General features: G+C 43.2%; 1 protein-coding gene across 1 annotated transcript in view; it reads left to right on the plus strand.

The window, feature by feature from the left end:
• TEKT3 (tektin 3) overlaps window positions 1–13,686 on the plus strand; it is a 70,892-nt gene extending 57,206 nt beyond the window's left edge. Inside the window, exons 7-8 of the mRNA XM_069200341.1 lie at window positions 11,456–11,610; window positions 13,298–13,686. Of these exons, the coding sequence (XP_069056442.1) occupies window positions 11,456–11,610; window positions 13,298–13,514 (372 nt within the window). The 3' untranslated portion in view covers window positions 13,515–13,686. The remainder of the gene's footprint in view (window positions 1–11,455; window positions 11,611–13,297) is intronic.
• The last annotated feature ends 6,783 nt before the right edge of the window (window positions 13,687–20,469 follow it).

Below are 20,469 nucleotides of genomic sequence, written 5' to 3' on the forward strand. Positions count from 1 at the left end.
TTTATATGTATGGGGAGGGTCCATGAGGGCAGAAGTGATGCTGCTTGGCAGGTATGGTCGAACTACATGCCACCACTGAGATATTGTTTCCAGTCCTGTGATTTCAATTTATAAACTATTGTAATGTGAAACGTTTATTAGAAATGAATCAAGATTTCAAATCCCATGAAATCTCATAGGATGTTCGATGGACACAGAAATGGGTGTGGGACCATGATGTGTGACTCACAAGGAGTTATCTGGTCACCTTGTTTCCAGATCATTCAAGATGGACACGGTCATTTCCATGCCATAACCCATTTTCTCCATTCCACTTAACCTCACTAGCGTCGTACAGCTTCAAATTCCTATTATGTGGAAATTATCTTGTTCTTGCAACTTCTCTGGTACCCTGTGGGCGTTCAGGCAACATCTTTGAAGAACACGAATAGCGCTGCAACATAAAACAATAACTTTTGCTGCTAGTTGGAGCTGGTGGCCAATAAAAGTACTGATCCAAATAGCAAATGGGATCAGGGAATTCAGATCTTCAGTTTTCAAAAACAAAAGGGCATCTGCCAGCCTCAGGTCTTAACAGAGAGAGCAAAAGCGAAACAGTAAAAACACAGTTTAATCATTTGAAGTTACAAAGAGATTATATGGCAAAAAATGAATATTGTGTACCATAATAGAGTTAATACGAGGCATCTCATTCCATAGGCAGGGCGTTATTGGTTAGACCTTTAAAATGCCATTATACATTTCCTTGCAAGGATTAACTTTGAGAAAAAAGAAGGTTGTCTAGGTTTAGCCTTATAAAATATTGTAAGTGGTTAAAACTATAGAACTTGTGTTCCCTATCTTGAGTAATTATGAATGCAGGACATATTGTCATGGCTGCCCAAAAGAATGCATTCAGTAACAGCCTTTAAAGGGGTCAAAGAGTATAAACAGTCTCCGACCGTAAGGCATTTTGGTGACAATCATACTGAACAATTCCCTCCGCCCTACTGTATGAGAGATATCTACAGGAGATCATGGGGTGGCACCAAAGGTAAGGTCTGTGAATTACTATCTTACACCACTTCTCCAGCGTTTATGCCTCAAGAAAAAATACTACGTTCTCCTCTGATTGTCACTACTAAATCCCAAGAATGATGCAAGGGTTTTTCACTAGAAAAAATAACAAAATACAGTTTGAAATCCTCTCTATACTCTTGACAAGCATTGGCAAAGCCAACAGGTCTGGCATTGGCTGCCAGCCTTTTGGCTTTGTCAGTGCATGTTTTGTTTTGAGACGTTTTTAGTACAACTTTATGGTTGGGGGAGCTGCCAGGCCCTTGCCAATCGGAAAAGAAAGCTAATTGACTAAATGCAAAAATGTTTTTGGTCTGAAAAAGCAAACCTTGCTGTATTAGTCATTGAATGAAACTACTTTTTGTCCGGATGTACTTGCTCATGTGAAAGAGAAGAATGAGTCACTCAGATTGAAGTTAGTCAATGGCTGAAGTAGGCAGACCCACTGGCCCATGCAGTATGTTGTGGTAGGTTGGAAGAAAATGTGAATGACACAAGAACAGACCCATGGATGAAGAGGGCTTGCTGAAAGTCCCTAGACGTATATTGTATATATAATGTTATTTAAAATGAACTAGTGGCAGAACCTTCAGGCCTTACCTTGACGTATGGAAGCACCAGTCCTGCCAAAACCTTTGGGAGCATGGATGTGAAGACATCCAAGTGAAATTGATATCATGGAAGTAGAATCGGTCAAGGCTTGTATAGGAAGCAGACGCTCTCGAAATATCGTTGATGTTAAAGGAAAAACATGACGCCTAGTGAAGGAGAATTTTAGTAGGCTCCACCACAGTCACCCTGCTACCTTTCTAACTGGCTGATCTGTCAGTCAAAGAGCAGCCTATCTGACAGATGTCTGACAACACTTCATAGATCAATGTGTGCTCAAAGTGGCCAATGAGCTTGCTAATTAGTTGAATCTCTTCCATTGCACCTGCTCTTTTACAGAGCATTTCACTTTCTTCAAACAAATGTAATCAACAACGTACGAGGTCTGGCCTTGTTCAGTCAAAGATTATTAGTCAGTATTCTATAAGGATCTTTTTGTTTACCACTGATGTCCCATGAACAACAATACTATTGCACTCCCTTTGGGGACTGTGCTGTCCCAGTATGGTTATGCTGTGCAGTCAAGGGTTTCTCTCGGTGCTTACATAGGTTGGTAATTCAGCTGCAGCATAGCACATTTAATAGCACAAAATAAACTCATGTATAGCTAGTGCTAGAACTTCAAAGAACAGTACAATGTTTACCAATAGGTAAGTGTTACAGTTATGAAAGAAAAAGAAACCCAAAAGGTGCTATCACCTTCTGGAGCCAAGATAATACACTATGGGGGTCATTCTGACCCTGGCGGTGCTTTCTTCCCTATTCCGACCGCGGCGGTAGAGCCATTTCTGCCCCGGCGGTGATAATACGCCAGGGCAGCGCTGCAAGCAGCGCAGCCCTGGGGATTGTGACCCCCTTACCGCCAGCCTGTTTCTGGCGGTTTTCACCGCCAGAAAGAGAGGCTGGCGGTAAGGGGTGTCCTGGGGCCCCTGGGGGCCCTGGTCAGCTTTTCACTGTCTGCACGGCCGCAACACCGCCGGCTCCATTAGGCCTCATTCCCGCTGGCAGTAGCCGCCCGCCAAGGTCGGAATGACCCCTATATATTTTAATAGTGCTTGCTTGCTAGGCACAAGGGGTCTGATTTAGATCTTGGCAGTGTTACCGCCAAGCTGCGTTGACGGCGGACCCGAAAAGACCATTAAGCAACTGGGTTCTGCCTGCTATATTTAGATGTTACAGTTCTGCAAGGGGATTGACTGGTGACAGATTGCTGATGGAGGGAGATGACAGTGGGACCCAATGGATTTTGTTCAATGGTAGGGGCTATGGAAGAGAGGAAAGTGGCACACACACACTGTCCCTTAGCCATATGTGTGCCCCTGCCCTACACCACAGAGCACACCACATACACACCATCATCCATTACAATTACAATACAACACAACCTGTACATGCCGAAAATACACTTTGACACACATCCATGACACAACATACACACCATAGACACTGCAACAACCAACGCAACTCCACACTCAACTACACAAACACATTCATACAGAAAAACAACTACCCACAGCACAATACCGTCCACCATACAACAACACTCGCCTGAATGTGTCACATGGCAACACAATGTACACAACATCATTCTCACATGCAAGTGATACACATACAAACACAACCGCACCACCCACTCCAGCTCCCTACACCTCAAACAGATAATCCACACACACACACATATGCATACACACACACATACACAAACCTACTCATACAGGTCCCCTTGCAAAGTGCACACATTGACACCGTTTCCACAGTGTTAGTGTACCGTTATTGTGGTGCCAGTATTTATTGTGCAATGAATTATGACACCACAATGAAAGTTGTGTATGTGTGTGATAAGTGTGTTGTGCCAGTGTGTCCCCAGCCATGTGTGACACCATTGTGTACCCCAAATATGCATGTCACAGTAATTAAAAAAAATTACTGTAACATGCATATGCCTGCAGTGGCCCGACTCCCGTGCAGTGCCCACCCAACATACCCTGCATCCCAACCTTGGAGTACGGCAACAGGTGGGGATGTGTTTTCTCTGTGGTTTGGTGGCTACAATGATGGCAGGTGTCCAGTCATGTCCAGTCACAGATGGGGCTGTAATGAGGAAAAAGGAGAATTTTCACCCCTTTTACCCCAATCCGCGATTCAATATATACAGGTCGGACCACCACTTTTTTCTTGGTTGTAAAGCACATAAAAATCTGCATGTCGGAAAGGGTGTCTGGGGTTCTGCTGTCAGTCACTCTCCCTCTCCCGTCGTGGATGTGGGCGGTGTTTCGTGGTGGAGACGGTGGTTCCAATGCAGGCGTTCATCTATGGGACTGCCACATCTAAATACGGTGAGCGGGCGGACCATCACGATGGCGGACGGGTTTTCAGTTGAAAAGTCGACAATGAGACAGTTACCCCTAAGACCTAAATCACTACCTAGATATTTAAACGTAAGCATTAGCACTAAAGTTATCTAATCAGGCTTTGTTGGGTGTTCTCTATAACCTTCAGGGCTATTAGGGGTTACTCTAATGTTTGCAAGCAAAGTACAGTCAATGGGATTATGATGTCAGACAGAAACCACAATGTCACAAGTTTACTGTGATGTGTTTGGCCCTCTTTTTTATTAATCTGTGGCTACTGGTATAAACTGGACAAACCAATTGTGTAAGACCAGGTGGTTGAGTTTCTGGTAAAAGAATCACCAAACCTAGAGGGTATCAGACCATTTGCATCTCAAAATTGGATGGTCATGGTCAAATCTTCCCATAGTAAGGGCATTCCCGCTCTGTGAATAACAATTGAAAGCATGGACTCAACCAGTCTTACATGTGAACTGAAAAAATGACTTAGGGTTGGGCTGCAGTTTCATTCCACAATATCTACAGATCTGGGATAGCCAGCAACATGGTTCGCATGGTTCCAGAATCCAGGCAACAAGCTTCAACCAAGAGAATTCCATGTAGATTGCTGTCAAAAGTGGAATGACCTATGTGTCTCTATTGGGCTGGAGGGGGACGAAGGCAGGAATAGGTATGTAGTAGGCTCACCAAAATTGTAAGCAGAAAAGTGCTTTTTCCGGTTCATCAGCCTGAGAGGAGACAATCTTTAGTTCCTTCAGTGAGTCTTGCAACATGACCTCTAAGAAACATGTAACTCCTAGGGAGCTTGGTCTGTGAAGGGGTCCTCCACACATCTTCAATCTGTTGGTACTGTGTGTGTCTTGCTTTTATCAGTCAAGGACTGCCCCCTTTGCATTCTGCATAGTAAACTACCTTTTTTTTGGCCACTCACAGAGCAAGTATTCTCCTGGATCCAAGGCTTATACCTAGCGGTAAGGAAGTACACACCAAAAAGAATTCTGTTACTGAAGAAGGTAGCTCACAACATAAGTTCGACAAAGTCAAAGTGAAGTATAAGTTACTGTCTTTGGATGAACATGTGGGAAAAATTAACAAACCGAGACTCTGCTCTACTTGACCTTTATTCTTGGCTTAGCGTGCTTGCCATAGTCGGTATCCTTGGCTTAGCGTGCTTGCCATAGTCGGAGTCACAAGTAGTCCAGGATAAGATTAGGGTGGGTCTTTTTTTTTTCCTACATAGGCACACAAAACTGGGAAAGGTTCCAGATTTCACTATGAAGCATAGCAATATTTTACTGCCCCACCTTCCTATGTCTATTTCCCGCTCCAGGTTGTACTTTTAATAGTACATCCTGGCGAAGGCAATCATTTAAAGAAAGCTGACAGCTGTGCTCTCTGATCCCCAAAAAGACGTAACCAAGGAGGGTGGTAGCAGGTGATGGGGGTTTACTAATGCAGGGTGCAGGGAGCACTAGCACTGGGGCAGGGCACAAGGTCAAGTCCAGCTTGACAACTTTGTGGGGGTGCTCACTGAAGGAAACTTTGGAGCGGGGTGTGGAGGGTCAGCGCAACAGATGGGGTTGGCTGCTGCATTACATCAGTCCCTCCAATGCTCCAAGCAGCCATTTGGAACACTAACTGTTTCACATTGCTGCACAGGACTGCTAACCTGTCTCTTTTTAGGTCGAGCGCGCAAGTGCTTTTTGACCTGTTGTAATCTATCTGTGGGCTTTTAACCACGCCCACCACACATCCATCCCTGTCACTCATTTACAGGCTTGCCTTTAAAAAAATCCTTTGTTATCACTGGTAAATGCTTTACGTTTGTCCCTCTTAGGGCAGTTTTGTTACCGCCTTGGACACCGACCCTGCTACGTGGACAATTGCACAATTGTCAATAAGTTTGACTGCAAGCAAAATTATTTTTCCTTTTGTGTCTCTCCTTTTGAATCGGCTTGTTTATGTCAACTGTTTTACTTTTCATTTTCAATTTATGTGGCAAGAAAAGTGCAGTTAGGAATTTACAATGCCAATAGATCGAGCAAAAGCAGACCCATTGCAATACAAATGCCTGTTTGTATTTCAATGGCCTTGCAGCTTTAAAACATGTATAAGGTAGTAAATCTACAGAATTCAAAATACCGCTCATTCCTAGTTTGGAAGTGTGCTTAAGTAGGACCGGGGCATCCTGAGAGAGAGACAGGAGCAGTGGTGATGGGTTAAGAGAAAACCAAGAATCACAGTAGAAGCCTGTCATGTCCACCTATACAAAATAGAGCTGGAAGACCAACCATCTTGTGTAGCCCTTCACATGGTTGCCCAAATTCCCATATTCTATCAAGGTTAGGCACGGACATTTGCACATATGCATCCTATGCGGAGCCATGCAAGAAGATAGGTAAGGACCCCAGTTATGGGTGAATGGTAAGACCTTTAACAGAGGAGGCCAGACACTCCACAGCAGGGGCGAGGATAAAAACACCTACACCCTGAGCACATTTCAGGGCCTCCCAGTGCTTAATTTGAGCCAGTGGTTTCTGAGGGAAGACAACTAGTACTTACTTTTGGGGATCGGCTTATTTTTCTGCTACAGACATTTACCAATAGCAACAGATGGCAAAAGCACAAAAAGTGGAAAGGCTGGAACTAGAAAGAAAGGAAAAACGCCACAAAGGAGGAAAGCAGAAACCTGTATAAATGAGATAAAGAGGGAGTAAGTGGTGGATTAAAGAGGCCTGAGGTGAACTGAAGGCTACAAAGCTTTGGTTTTCGGCGCTCCAACATTTAAGTGCACCAGCCGCGGGCTTCTGAGCAGAGTTTTGGGAACCAACAATGGTTCATTTACGAATTATGTACTGAAACTTCCCCAGCCAGTCACCGATAGCATTGTAAGAAGGGGAGTAGCCATCCTCACTATGGTTGAGGGTAGGCTGCGGTTCTGCCTCGTTTAACATCGCGTTGAAAGGTTGGGGTCCTGCAGTGGGCTCACATATTGTCTAGTCTAAAGTATTGGCAGAAAAAACATGTAAGAGGGCAGAAAAAAATCAGAGGGCAGGGTACGCAGCTTCAGAAGCTTGTGCCAGGACTTCTGGCTCAACACCTGTCTGCAGGGCCGCGCGCCAACAGGTATGAAGAACTGTATGGATTAATCATCCCAGTTATGACTTTCTGAACGGGATCTCAGTGCTAAAGATTAAGGTAAAACCTGGTGGTGGTTGACACCAAAAGTGGCCTTTATAGAAAATAATGATTCTCAGGCTAGAGACTCATAAAAACATTTGGGGGATAGTTGGCAAACCCGGAATAGTAACTTATTTAGCTACTGCTTGCTACCATCCTGACTGGTCTCTGCATCTCGATTTTTAGGGTATTATGCATGGAAAGTTATTATTTTTTAAAGACAGGGGCCTAGTGCTGGTTTAGCTCCTGCCGGTTCTTTATTTAATGTTCCAAAATAAACACGATTAAAGTAGCTCTGCTCGAATAACTGTTTGCTTAAATAAGGGCGAGCCACAGACTGCTTACGCTTAAGTGTCACGCTTCTGCGCCGGGGGCCCACGCACTGGAGTGTTTCGCAGGCATTTTTGTATCTGTTTGCTGCACCTCATGCCCCTCTGATGCACGAGGTACCAGAGCAGGAACGAAAATACCTTGCATTACTTTGTATACTGAATGCTAGCAAAGTATTTGCATCTGGCGCTGTGAATCATACAAATATGCGTAATATAACATGACTTCCGGTTTGATGCGTCATATATCACAGTGCCAGCCTTGGAGGATTAGGTAAAGAGAGAGAGTACACGCATGCAAGTTAGATAGTATAAACGTAGGTAAAACATATGAGACAGATTTAACTAGACTTCACGCAGCGTAGTGCAGCAAGGTAGTTGCTGCTATCTATTGTGTGAATTGGGGAGAGCAGATCAGCGCATTATCTACTAAAATATGGCGTCCTTCAGCTCTCTCCCTGCTCTGGCGCGATGGAAGTAGCCTAGCGCCAGCGCCTTCGTGCATTACAGACAGGATTGTTTTTGCGCAGGAAGAAAAACCTTCCTTCACAACAATCCTTAAAGGTATATTCCTCTTACTGTGTGTGTTGCGGAATGCAGCAAACATAGAAAGAGGACGTAGTGAGGAGAAATAAAGACATTTCACCTCTTTACAGCATTTTTATTGATTCCCAGATTTGCTAGCTTTAGTACATCCAGGAATCCAGGAATGCACCAAAATCCATGGATGGATGCATGGTAAAGCTCCACCCATGGAGACCCATCCCAAAGCAAGTAATGCAAGGCAGCGCTATGCACTGCCTTGCATTTATTTGTGTTTAGTAAACCACCCAAAGTGGCTTTGCATGGCCTAGTAAATACCAAAAATGAATTTACACTGGGCTGCACCACAAAGTGACACAACTTCAATACAAATTTGTTGTAAGTCTGCCATTGAATAGCCTGAGATAAGTTGGAAACTGCATAGAGAGGTAGACAGCAAAACACAGAATTTGGATGCACAATAAGAATGCACACATACGAGTAAAAAACTAGTACTCATATTATTTGGATGGTGATTCACCAAAATAGTGAGGGTAGTGGAAGCCACATTATGCACAGTGTGTAATTTGTGAAAAAAACAACAATTTTAGAGGGGTCCAAAGTTCTTCTTAGGACCCTTCAGTTGAATGCTAGTATTGCCAAAGGCCAAGGCTGCTTACTCTTGATTCCACCTCATGCCTTCTTCATCATTCTACACTTCCTATCTCTCTCACTCTCGCAGGTTCGTTTTCAACCATACTTTCTGCTTTTCTCACTTTTTCCTATCTTTCTGTGCCTCCTTCTTTGTCTCCTTTCTATGTTTCTCACTCTTGCTCTGGTTTATGCGTCCTTTGATACCTAATGGCATCACAAGGTTCGTCGTGTGACCCATTCATCAACCTGTTTGCAGCTGGAATTCTAAAGGAAGAACCCAAGGTGAAAAAACAGAGAAGAGCTGGGAAGAGCGCAGTTTACTTTCTGTTCCTGCAGGCACCTTCACTGTCTCTTAAACAATGGGTAGCAAGAGCGTTGGCAAGGGTACTAATGGGAAAAATGGTGTTAGTACCTGCTACCACCGGCCACCACTAAATGATGCCCTTGACCGATCGAATGTTTTGTAACAGGTGAGATGAGTTAGCGCTTGTAACCATCATCTTCAACCTCATCTTCCTTTTGGGTGAGATACAGGCCCAGCAATGGGCTGGTGTCCCAGTGGCACTCTGTGATGCAATGTGTGACATTAGGGCACCTCACTAAATAAAATTATAAGGGTTCTATCATGAGGAAAGACCTATAGTTGGCTGTAGACAGTGGATGACCTGGGAAGACAACACCTTATCATTTGCAGTGATGAGACAACGAGTCAGGATGTATAAACTAATAAAGATGCATCGTCCGTTAAAAGGCGAGAAAGATATGTTATGTATCCAAACATGAGCAAAAATCAACAACACACTTATACCATGTGCCCTTAATGTTGGCTGAATTTGCTCTCCCAATAAGGTGCTTCTGATGCCCATAGTTTTGTTTTTTGTTGGTGTTGTTGTCCCATGAATAATGTTGAGACTCGGGGTAGAACTGTAGTTTCCAAGTAAACTAATAAGCTGTGTGACCTCAAAATGCAGATAAAGATCTTCCTGGTGCACTTCACGTCACCAGCGACATGCTGTCTCCATCTTCATGACAGATACTGGTGCGCTGAGCTAAAAGGATATGTGACCTTCCATCACTTCTTATGGAAGCCATGTAGGTAGAGGGTCTCTGAATGAATGGACACCCATCCACGTCATAGGCATATGACCCTGAAGCAAGTCTCAGCATGGGCATTTATCTCTGCGCCACCTTGGCAACCGAGTGATACCCCAATTGCCTAATTGCCTAATTTTGAGTGCCCCAAAACTGTACCCAGTAACTCTACCCCCCAGATACCAATACCAAGTCCATCTGTAACTATGGTGAAGGGACACTGCACTGTTTCAAAGTCACTGAAGGTTCACTAAGAAACGAGGAGTTAGCTGGCAAATTGGTGATCCCGGTCCTCATTCTCATGCTTATTCCTCGATTTTGCCCTGATATTGCACCTTGAGCAGCCACCTGCCTTCACCAGGTGGAGTTTCTGGTCAAATATCTGAGTTTGCTGTGTTACTGTAGGATTTGTAAATTCGACGTTGCTGATAACGTTCATCACAACTGTATAGTGTTTGATATAAACTATGGGGCACTCTAGCAAATGAAATGTATACAATTAGGCCCGTATTTATACTTTTTTAGCGCTGCATTTGCGTCATTTTTTTTACGCAAAAGCGGCTCAAACTTACAAAATACAATTGTATCTTGTAAGTTTGCGCCACTTTTGCGTTAAAGAGCGTTGCAAATGCGGCGCTAAAAAAGTATAAATATGGGCCTGAGTGTCTTGGCAGATCATGCACGTCTGAATGATGAGGAGTGAAAGGGCCCTACTGGCACTCTCATCCTTTCCTTAAGGACTGGGTCTTATTGGAACAGAGGTTTTGAGGTCCCAGGGAAGGAGGTCTTAAGGTTGCATCCAACGCAAGTCAAGCATTAATTTTGCTAAGGCTGCCAGGGATATTCTGCTATCATGCCTCGCCTAGGTGTATCGTATTTCAAGGTTGCCATGGACCCTAATACCAGACATAGAAAAGGCCTCCCATGCTTGCTGTTGGTTTAATAAATAACAAGCAATGGGGGCCGTTTGGGCATCTCCTGCACTAATGATAGTGCCCCTCATTTCTAGAGGCTGTGGCCAATTATTCAGACAGGTTCTAGTGCAAGGGGGATAAAACTACACGGGTTACAGACAGGCACCTGCAAAGTGATTGGGTTCCAAAAGAGCATGATAAAGAAACCTTGATTTGATGGGCTCCAGAATTTGTCCCAAGCCTGAGAAATCTCACAGTCCTTGAAAAGTACAAAACCTCAAGAACCCTACAAATTACCATTTTCTATCACCGTAGCCAGAACCTAAATGTTCTGGATCCTAAAATAACGACTTTTGTCTTTACAATAGATAAAGATACGGGAAAGTCTTACTCTCCATTTTCCTGCATGCTTCATATTCTGTCCCATTGATTCCAATCGTTAGGGCGTCAAACTTTATGAAGCATTCAGTCTTGAGAAGCATTGGACCAGTGTTTCTTTGCTTTGCAGACATTCAACTTCTGCTACGTTTTCAGTGACTAAATTAGCTATTTCCTGTAGGCAAATACCCTAAATGTTGATTTATTGACTTCTGTGATTTTGTGTCTTGCTGAGTTTTGCTCCACACAAACTACTGCCTGACAATGTTCGTCAGCCACCACAACATGATGGGCCTGAGGTCCCATCAGCGTTATGTGACAATTCTCTTGCATTATTATTGACATCTTACTCTGTTCTGTTTCATCTCAGACTCTTCAAGAGATCTTCCAAACTGAAATGACCATCGAATCGATCAAGAAATCAATTAAGGATAAGCAGGCACCCATGAGGGTAGCTCAAACTCGGCTGGATGAACGCACAAGGCGGCCCAATGTGGAACTATGCAGGGACCCTGCACAACTACGGTAAGGTCTAAACTTCAAAATATCTGATAGGTACGCCGACACCAAATCAGGAATATCTACCAATCAAGGATTAGTCAAAGGTATCAAATGACCAAATGCAGATTTTGATCTATTTATCTGGCATAATAAAAAAAAAAAAAGCAAATTATATCATTGATAGTCAGCCAAACGGATGTGACTGACTGCTTGCAGTGGAATGGGATCACATTACATAAGTGCTATTAGCCAGAGTGCAGACATGTCTTTTACTCATAGCTCCTACAATTTCCATATCGTTTACTCCATGTTACTTTCACCTCATGTGTTTTTTAGTTCCCTTTCACTTTTACCTTATACATTATTTAAGTATCCTTTGTATGGTCAGTAGCATGTATGAGTGCACCTAATTGTTTAGCACTAGCTACTTAATACCTTAAATGCTACAGGCTATTTGAACACTTAAAGACCAAACGGGCAGATTTGGTTATTAGTAAAATCCTTTCCTGTCACCTGGGCCCTCATGGCTATTTCCAGGTAATCTGATACTAGGAAATGCATTGTGTAATCTCACTTTCATACTTTGATTGTCATAGAGTGCCATATTAGGAACCCATACTTAATGGTGCTGAGGTCTGACAGGTGCAGTACATGAGCCCCAATTTGATCAGATAGAAACATTGAGGCACATTTTGATTCTTGCTAATGTCACACAGGTTCTGGGATAAAGAGGGTAGTATGGGTGTCTTACCAGGGTCAAACAGTAGGCAGCGTATGCAGGGTCAAGCATACCCAGGGACTGGGCTTTTGTTGTCACTGTCTTCTATATTTTTTTAATAATCCTGTAGTGTCTCCTCCATCTTGTTCCTATCCCTCCCCCTACATGGAAAACAACCGTGGTCATGCGTACCCAACTGAGTCGTGCTCATAGCCGCCTATGGTCATGCCAAGCATGCCATGCAGCCTATGCCCGTTTGCTCTGGGATCATCAATTGCAAGAGTCTGTCACTCAACACTCTGAAGAGGTCTTTCCCTACTAACCTTGATATCACCTTCCTCCTCACGCTCAGCGCTCCTATGGAAACGGGATGGCAATAACTGGTTGTGCTTTAGCTACCTTTCTATCATGTCGTTCTGCACTGCTCGGGTCAGCAAGAAGGAGGGACCAGTGTGCCTTTATGATTTCCTTGTTAGTGTCAGAGTAGGCAACAGAGGCTATTTTGCTGTGGCACTGCCAGGGTCAGACCCAGCCGAGGTGCAGTGTAGGAGCCTCAATGGCCTCGTACAAAGCCCTGGATGACAATGTGTGCTCTGAAAAGACAGATCCCTGTTTGCTACTGTATGGGGGACACTGTTGGTGCCAGAGCGTGCCCAATGTGCGAATTTGTTTGACTTTCCAGTGCTAATTTCAGCAAGGAGTGGGTTGCTAGGGTCAGGCAGAGACAGGGCCAGCGTAGGTGCCTCACTTGGGTCAGACCGAGTCTCAGATTTTAATCGGGTGCATTTAAAATGTAAGGCAGAGCAGTATGTGTGCTTGAGTGCCAGTATAGGTGTAGAAAGCCCTGAGTGCCGACACAGTTGCCTTGCTGATGTCAGAATGAGCCCAGGTTTAGAGCGGTACCTTGGAGAGAGACTTTCATGCAGGGTGCTGTTTGTCCCATTGCCTCAGACTTTCTTCATGTCTCTCGCTTGTCCCGGCTCTGTCTTGCAGGTTGGTAAATGAGGTCCATGAAATTGACGACACCATCCAGACACTGCAGCAGAGGCTGCGAGAGGCTGAGGACACCTTGCAGATGCTGGTCCACACCAAGGCTAACCTCGAGCATGACCTTTCTATCAAAGCCAACACGCTCTTCATCGACCAGGAGAAGTGCATGGGCATGCGCAAGAGTTTCCCCAGCACGCCGCGGCTGGTGGGATACACATAAGCGGGTACTAAGCTAACTGGCATAACTCTACGGTGCAACAAAAGTGTGTTGCAACTGCTTTTCCTCACTGTTTTAAAGGGTTTTTTCTGCCGTGTTGTGATGATATGTGATTCTATTTCCCCTTTAAAAAAGTATAATTCATAGAAAAAATAAATATATTACATTATATATACCACAGTCTCCTTGTCCTTTTCCAGTGTAAAATCAGGTGCAGGGACGTGTATTTGTACTTTGATTACGTGCACTTAGTTCAGGCTTTAATTCAGTTTTGATTAGAGAAACAGGTTCGGCAACCCAAAATAATCAGTTGTAATAGAAATGTATTGTCATTCGATGTGCGTATATCTCTAAACAGCTAGTAGTTCTGGAGTAAGGATGGCACCGGGGAAAGGGGCAAAATCAGTTACATATTAACTGATTGACCGTCTTACTCTCCATCTTTTCCATTCAGAGCAGTCTACCTGTGTTTGGCAGGGTGGGACTGGCGAGTCTGCAACTCTGGCATTTTTCCGATGGGCTGCAGGCTAAGGGGCATATTTACAAGCCCATTGCGCCACCTTGCATCGTCCTAGGATAAAAAAACTTTTCACGCTAAGGCGCCGCTAGCATTGCACCACTTTGTAAACCCTTTGGCCACATTATGCCTGCTTCAGGGGGGGAGTTCTGACGCAGGGAGGCCCGAAAAAATGGTGCAGTGAAATTTACAAGATTTCACTACACCATTTTTTCCATTATGTTTAACTACTGCTCAGAGCAAGCGTTAAAGTGACGCACCCATAGTACCTATGGGCCTCCCTGTGCTTTGCTGGACTAGTGTCAACATTTTTTGGTGCTAGTGCAGCAAAGCTCCACAATAGTGTCAAAAGGTTTGATGCTATTGTGCTAACGACTGCCATATTAGCCAAAGAACGTAACATGTGTATCTGTAAAGCACACGTTCACCCACAGGCACCTTAGCGCTGAACAACAGATATTTACTGCTACCCAACTCAATGGTACTCTTTTTATCAACCTCAGAACTTGGATGAAAGGCTGAGTTGACCAGCCAGGATTTGAGCCTGTGACTAGGAGGCCAAACACAGGCCCCTGCAGTGGACGCATGAGTCCACTAAGCCACCAGACTCAGCTTTTATGACAAAGCAGTATTTACTGGCTCTTCTAAAGAATTTCATCTGGGTCCCTGTAAGGATGCAACAAGCGGTAATGCTTGACACTTAATATGCCTCACAGGAGCACCCATATTTGTCTAACATGTGCCCTTCCAAATGTCATGGATGATTTCCAGTACTTTATAATACAGCCCATAGGGAAAGCATCTACATACACAAAAGGCAAGAGGGACAAGGTAAAGCATCAGAGGTAAAGGGAAAGACATTACTGGAACCACAACGATAAATAATATCAGTGAAGGCAGTATACTACACCTTCGCCCTCTCATCAGATACATCAAACCATACCATAAACCTGAAATCATAAGAAAGGGGCCTATTTCTTCTGGATCAACCTTCACATGAGGGCATTTTCGGTTTACTACATCCACATACACTCAGCAAACATCAAGCATCAGGATCTCTGCCCACAGTTTCAATATTCCATTATGCATAGTTCTGTTCTGGGCACTTGCGGAACCATTGAAAGTAAGAGGTGACATGTCACCTCAGGGAAGGGCTTGGTTACTGCACATATACCATTCCACCACTGAGCATTTTCCAACAAAAGTGTATACCCCTCATCTTTACCACATTCATGCGTTCCGATGTTGAATCGCTTTCCAGCATATTTTATTCTAGCCTGTTCACTAGCTTGCACAGTCAAATTTTTACACCATTTCTGGAATAACCTCTCACACTTTGACACCACCTCTTCCAGAATAATGATCCATAAGGCTGTGGTCTACTAATAGCCACCATTCATATTATCTATTTAATGGAGTCTTCCCTATTCTGTGTGAGGTTTTGTACAATTGGACCATAATTGGTTCCTGAGTGATGCGTTGATGTGAATGTTGGATTCAGTTCATTCATACTTCAACTTGTACTCACAATTATAATTCCAAAAGAAGTCATCACCTTTTCTGATCAATTTCTGCATTGGTTCAACTTTCTCAACATACCTTGTTATAAACAGCGAGTGAAACTTGCACATGCCCAAAAAGGATGCCAATTCATCTGTGTAGTTTGGTGGGGTGACCTAGAAATTGCTGGGCCGAAATATAGATTTGGTTGTACAACATATGTCCACAAAGACATGCCCCAAATATTCAACACTGGATTTAAAGAATTAGCATTTTCCTGTTTGTAACAATAGCCCACTGTCTTGGATTCTTAGCAAGATCTGCTTTAAAATTAAAACATGTAAATCTAATGATACACTTAAACCATCACATCGTCCTGGACTACTCTTACTCCAATCTTTCAGTCCAACAGTTTGTTCATCACTTGTTAAAAAACTACCGAAACAGACCTGAGGCCCAACAGCATTCTACCAAACTGTTATGCTGATTCTTAGTGATAATCATGTTCCATTTGGTTAAAGGTAGAATTTAAATCTAGGGTGGTATAGATGTTAGCTTGGGGCAACGTCATCTTAATCTGTCGCCACATTACAATTGATTCGGTACAGGTCAATGCAAAGTCTGATCTTGCCTCTCTTTTTCTTGGTAGTGATAACAAGTAACAACCACTCTGCCGTATTGATAGGTTCAATTACTCTATTGTTACTCCACTCCTCTAGTATTGTCTTTACTTCTGTGCCAGCCATTAGAAGTACATTCTTCACCCTTTGCTTGACAGGTTGTGCATTGTTCTTCAAGACAATTTGGTATACAAAGTCCTCGGGTATCCCAGCTCACTGCTAAATACTTCCTTGTATTCCTCAAAATAGGTTATAACATCAAATTCCTGAATCCTGAACATTGAACGTGGTTTAAAGGGAAGGGATTAAATGACATCTTACATTTTTGCTGTTTCTCCTCTCCTAGGATGTTGACATTATAATCAATAACATATACCCTGGCTTCAATGCTTCTCTCTTTAAACATCTGCCTGGCATAGAACATTTCAACTTGATTGTTGAAATCCATAGGTCCCAGGTATGATTCAGCTGACTTGAAGGGTTCTTTTTTTCTCAATGTTATCATATGTTTCCTTTTAAACTATGTTAGATCCTGTCTTGACTACAATCTCCTCCTCATTTATATTCATGTTTATATTGCACCTGAGCTAACATCCATCCTCACCCTTGCCTATAACTAAGCCTATGTCAGGAGTTTGAAAGTGATGTGTTGGTTGGCGGAAGCCAGTGTAGATCTTGGGGAACTCCACAGCTGGTTTCCATCGGTTTCAAGGTAAAAGGTGGGAGCCTGATTTTCTGGGTTCGGCTGGTGAGGAAGGAGCAGATTCCCTCAAGGGCTTTGCTGCGGATGCTCGTGTTGTGTAGTCTAGTTTACAAAGTGGTGTGTCGAAAGCAGTGAAGAGGTCAAGGAGGATGAGGGCAGCTGTTTCACTGTGGTCTAGTAGGGTGCAGATGTCATCCGTGGCTGCTAGGAGTGCAGTTTCGGTGCTGTGGTTGCTCCTGAATCCAGATTGGGAGGAAGTGGTTTTTACCTTGGCTGGAAAAGGGATCAGTGAGTTCTTCAACTCTGCTGGGTCTGCGGAGGGCTTTGTCAGTATTGAGTTTATCTCTGTGTGTTTTCATTCATCCTGAAAGATGGCAGTTTCAATGGAGGGGTTGATGATGCAGCATAGTTCAAGTGCGATGGTGGTGCCAGCTCAGTTGAAGATGTGGTGGGGGCTATGGGCCAAAGGATGTCCCAAAGTCAATGGTGTGCATGAGCTTCTGGGTGACTTCTGGGGTGAGGAGCTTCCAGTGGTCCAGGGTCGGTGGTTGTGGTGCTGATTTGCAGAGGGGGTGGGTCTTTGCTTGTGAACCCTTCGTAGATGTCCTGTATTTTTCAGTGGAAGAAGGTGATGAGGTTGTCGCAGGGGTCTTAGGATGTCTGTGGTGTCCATATCTGGTTTTGCAAATTCTTTGACTATGGTGAAGAGTACCTTGCTGTTGTGTGCATTGGCATTGATGCGCTCCTGAATGGTTGATTTTCTGACTGATCTGATGATACTGGTGGTGCGAAGTGACGGCATCTTTGAATGCTTTGTGGTCTGTCTTCCTCTTTCTGCTTCTCCACTTTCTCTTGAGTCATCTGCAGGCGCTCTTGGATTCTTGGAGCTCGGGGGAGAACCAGGTAGGTCTCCTGTGGAGTTGATTGCCAGTAGGTTTCCTTAGAGGGGCTAGAGTGTTGGCATAGTTAGTGATACGTTGGTGGAGGTTGAGGGCTGAGGCGTTGGCTTCTGTGGTGTCTGGGGTGGGGATTGGCAGAGAGCGTCAGTGAGCTGGACTTCGCCAACCTTGGTACAGTTTCTGCGGGGGGAGTGGTCTTGGTGAAGGAAAAATGGATTCAGCAGTGGTCGGTACAGTGGAGTTCAGAGGTGTGTGAGAAGGAGATGTGGTTTCCAGTGGAGAAGACAGGGTTGAGGATGTATCCTTTTGAGTGTGTAGGGAGGTTAACCAATTGTTTGAGCCCGATGGTGACAAGATTCTCCAGGAGGGTTGATGTGGTCGGGACGCTGAGGTTGTCGAGGTGAAAACTGAAGTTGCCGAGGAGGATATAGTTAATTGAGGAGAAGCCTTGGGGAGAGATGAGGTTGGTCAGGGCTTCGATGAATGGGGGCAGGGCACGGAGCAGTCTGTAGATATAGTTTAATATAATAACTATAAATGTATATGCATTATATTAATTATAATTTTTCAGTATTTTAAATGTACAACTATAAAATCATATATAGCTATAAATTTATTTATGTGTATTGCTTAGTGGCCGCCGCCACTTGGTAGTTATAGTTAGGTCCTAGTTTCTTTAGAAAAGGCAGTTTTTACTTGCCTATATCTTTTGCACCACGTGATGAATCTTCATTACATTTTCAGAAAATCATTAGACGCACACATCAGCTGCTGTCTGGAAAGTTTTGGTGTGATCTGTCAAGTGGGTGCAGAGAAAAAGGCAGGGGTAAAAAAAAAGTGAGTTTCCAATGTTAATTCCCATAGGGACTTTGAACAGGTCTACAGCCCGAACCACTGGAAGGAATTACAGCAAATTTGGCAGAAAGTTAGCTCTTGGTCCACATGTAAATCTGTTCAGTAGTTTTTGAAATATTTAAGAAAAAACACATTTTTATCTAGAGGGATGTGAAGGCTCCGTGAACCCTCCCGATCTCGTACTGAGATCTGATTAGCTGCCAACACTTCAACAAGGAAGTGTGGGCAGCTATGTTGGACTTGGCTTCAGCTGAGTCCCATAAAAGAAGATGAAAAAAACCAATAGTGGCCAGGGTAGGGACACCCTAACCCCTTAACTCTGGTGCTGGGGTCCCAAAGGGGACTCACCCCCCCCCCCCCCAGAGCAAAAAAGCATTTTTTAAACATTTTTGTTGGAAGTCTGCCGATAATGAAAACAAAAGCAAGCCCAGGCTCCTGCGCCTGTTTCTGTGAGGTCCCCGGGTAGCCAGGTCCTGGGGGCATTGAAATTATCAATGAGGCGGGGCACCCGGCCCCCGCAGCCCCAGGGACCACTACCTCGCTGGGGCTCTAATGAAAAACAGTGTGGGAGACCACCCCCGCTGCCCTGGGGACAGCTACCTCCCCAGAGCTTTAATCAAATGTAATGTGGGGTGCTGCCCGCCCCTCCCCAATGGCCCTGGAGACTGACACCTCCCCAGGGCACATGGCCAAAGACAGCACACCATAGGGTTAGTAGGTTATAGGGGGTTGGCCGCAATCCATGATTTAATTAACATGTAGTAATGGAAATTACATTAAAAAAAACATAGAAATTCAGTAACGTTATAGTTAGGAAATAGAATTTCAAATAAAAAACCAAAGGTTACAGGGACGTCATAGTAAGGCTCACATTTTAAATGTACACAACCATAGGAATTCATCTTTTATAGTTAGAGTTATCCAAAGTTACTGTAACTTGTGTCCTAAGATAACTATTATTCACACCCTCATCCTGCACTGCTAATTACTCCACAAATGATGGCACTCATGACATGTAATATTTGCAGTAACATTTCTGATGAAGAAAGAGTGCATGGTGGGGGTGTGAGTTATAGTTACCTTAGAGCATGAGTTATGGTTACTTCAGATAAGTATAACAGGTGAATTAATATGGTTTTGTATATTTAAAATGTGAGCCTAAATAAAACGTCCCTGTAACCGTTGTTTTTTAAGGAAATATATATATGAGAGCCCATTTGTGACAATTTGTATATATATATATATATATATATATATATATATATATATATATATATACACATATATATGTGTGTATATGTGTATATATATATATATACACACATACACATACAAACTAGATACTCAAAGAAAAAAAACATAAAAAAAATATAAACAGTTTAATCACAAAATATATTAATTAATGTAACCAATAAAAATATTAAATATTTAAAATTGCCAAAATATATTAAAAATAACATAAGCACTAAAATATAATAAAACCAAATATAATAATAAGCAAGGAATTCTATAAAATATATTTAACCAATACGAGAAAATTATTAGAGTCCAAAAGTATTAGCAAAACTATTGCCACTCCAGTTTATGCATCAGTAGGGAAAGTATTGGACTTTGAAGGGTTTAGATTTACTATTCTTACTCCAGCCGGCAGAAGAGTAGGGAATGTGTTCAACTTCAAAAGGGTTAGATTTATGATTCCTACTCCAGTCAAGTAGAACAAAAAGAAGATAAAACCATTAGCAGTAGACTTATGTAATAAATCATCACACAAAACAATTCAAATGAAAAATTTCATATCACAAAGTTTCACAAAATACCATAAAATAAATTAATATAATTAAAAAAGTTGAAATTGGCTAAAATA

This window comes from Pleurodeles waltl, chromosome 7, assembly GCF_031143425.1.
Source record: "Pleurodeles waltl isolate 20211129_DDA chromosome 7, aPleWal1.hap1.20221129, whole genome shotgun sequence".
In the NCBI taxonomy this organism is placed as follows: Eukaryota; Metazoa; Chordata; class Amphibia; order Caudata; family Salamandridae; genus Pleurodeles; species Pleurodeles waltl.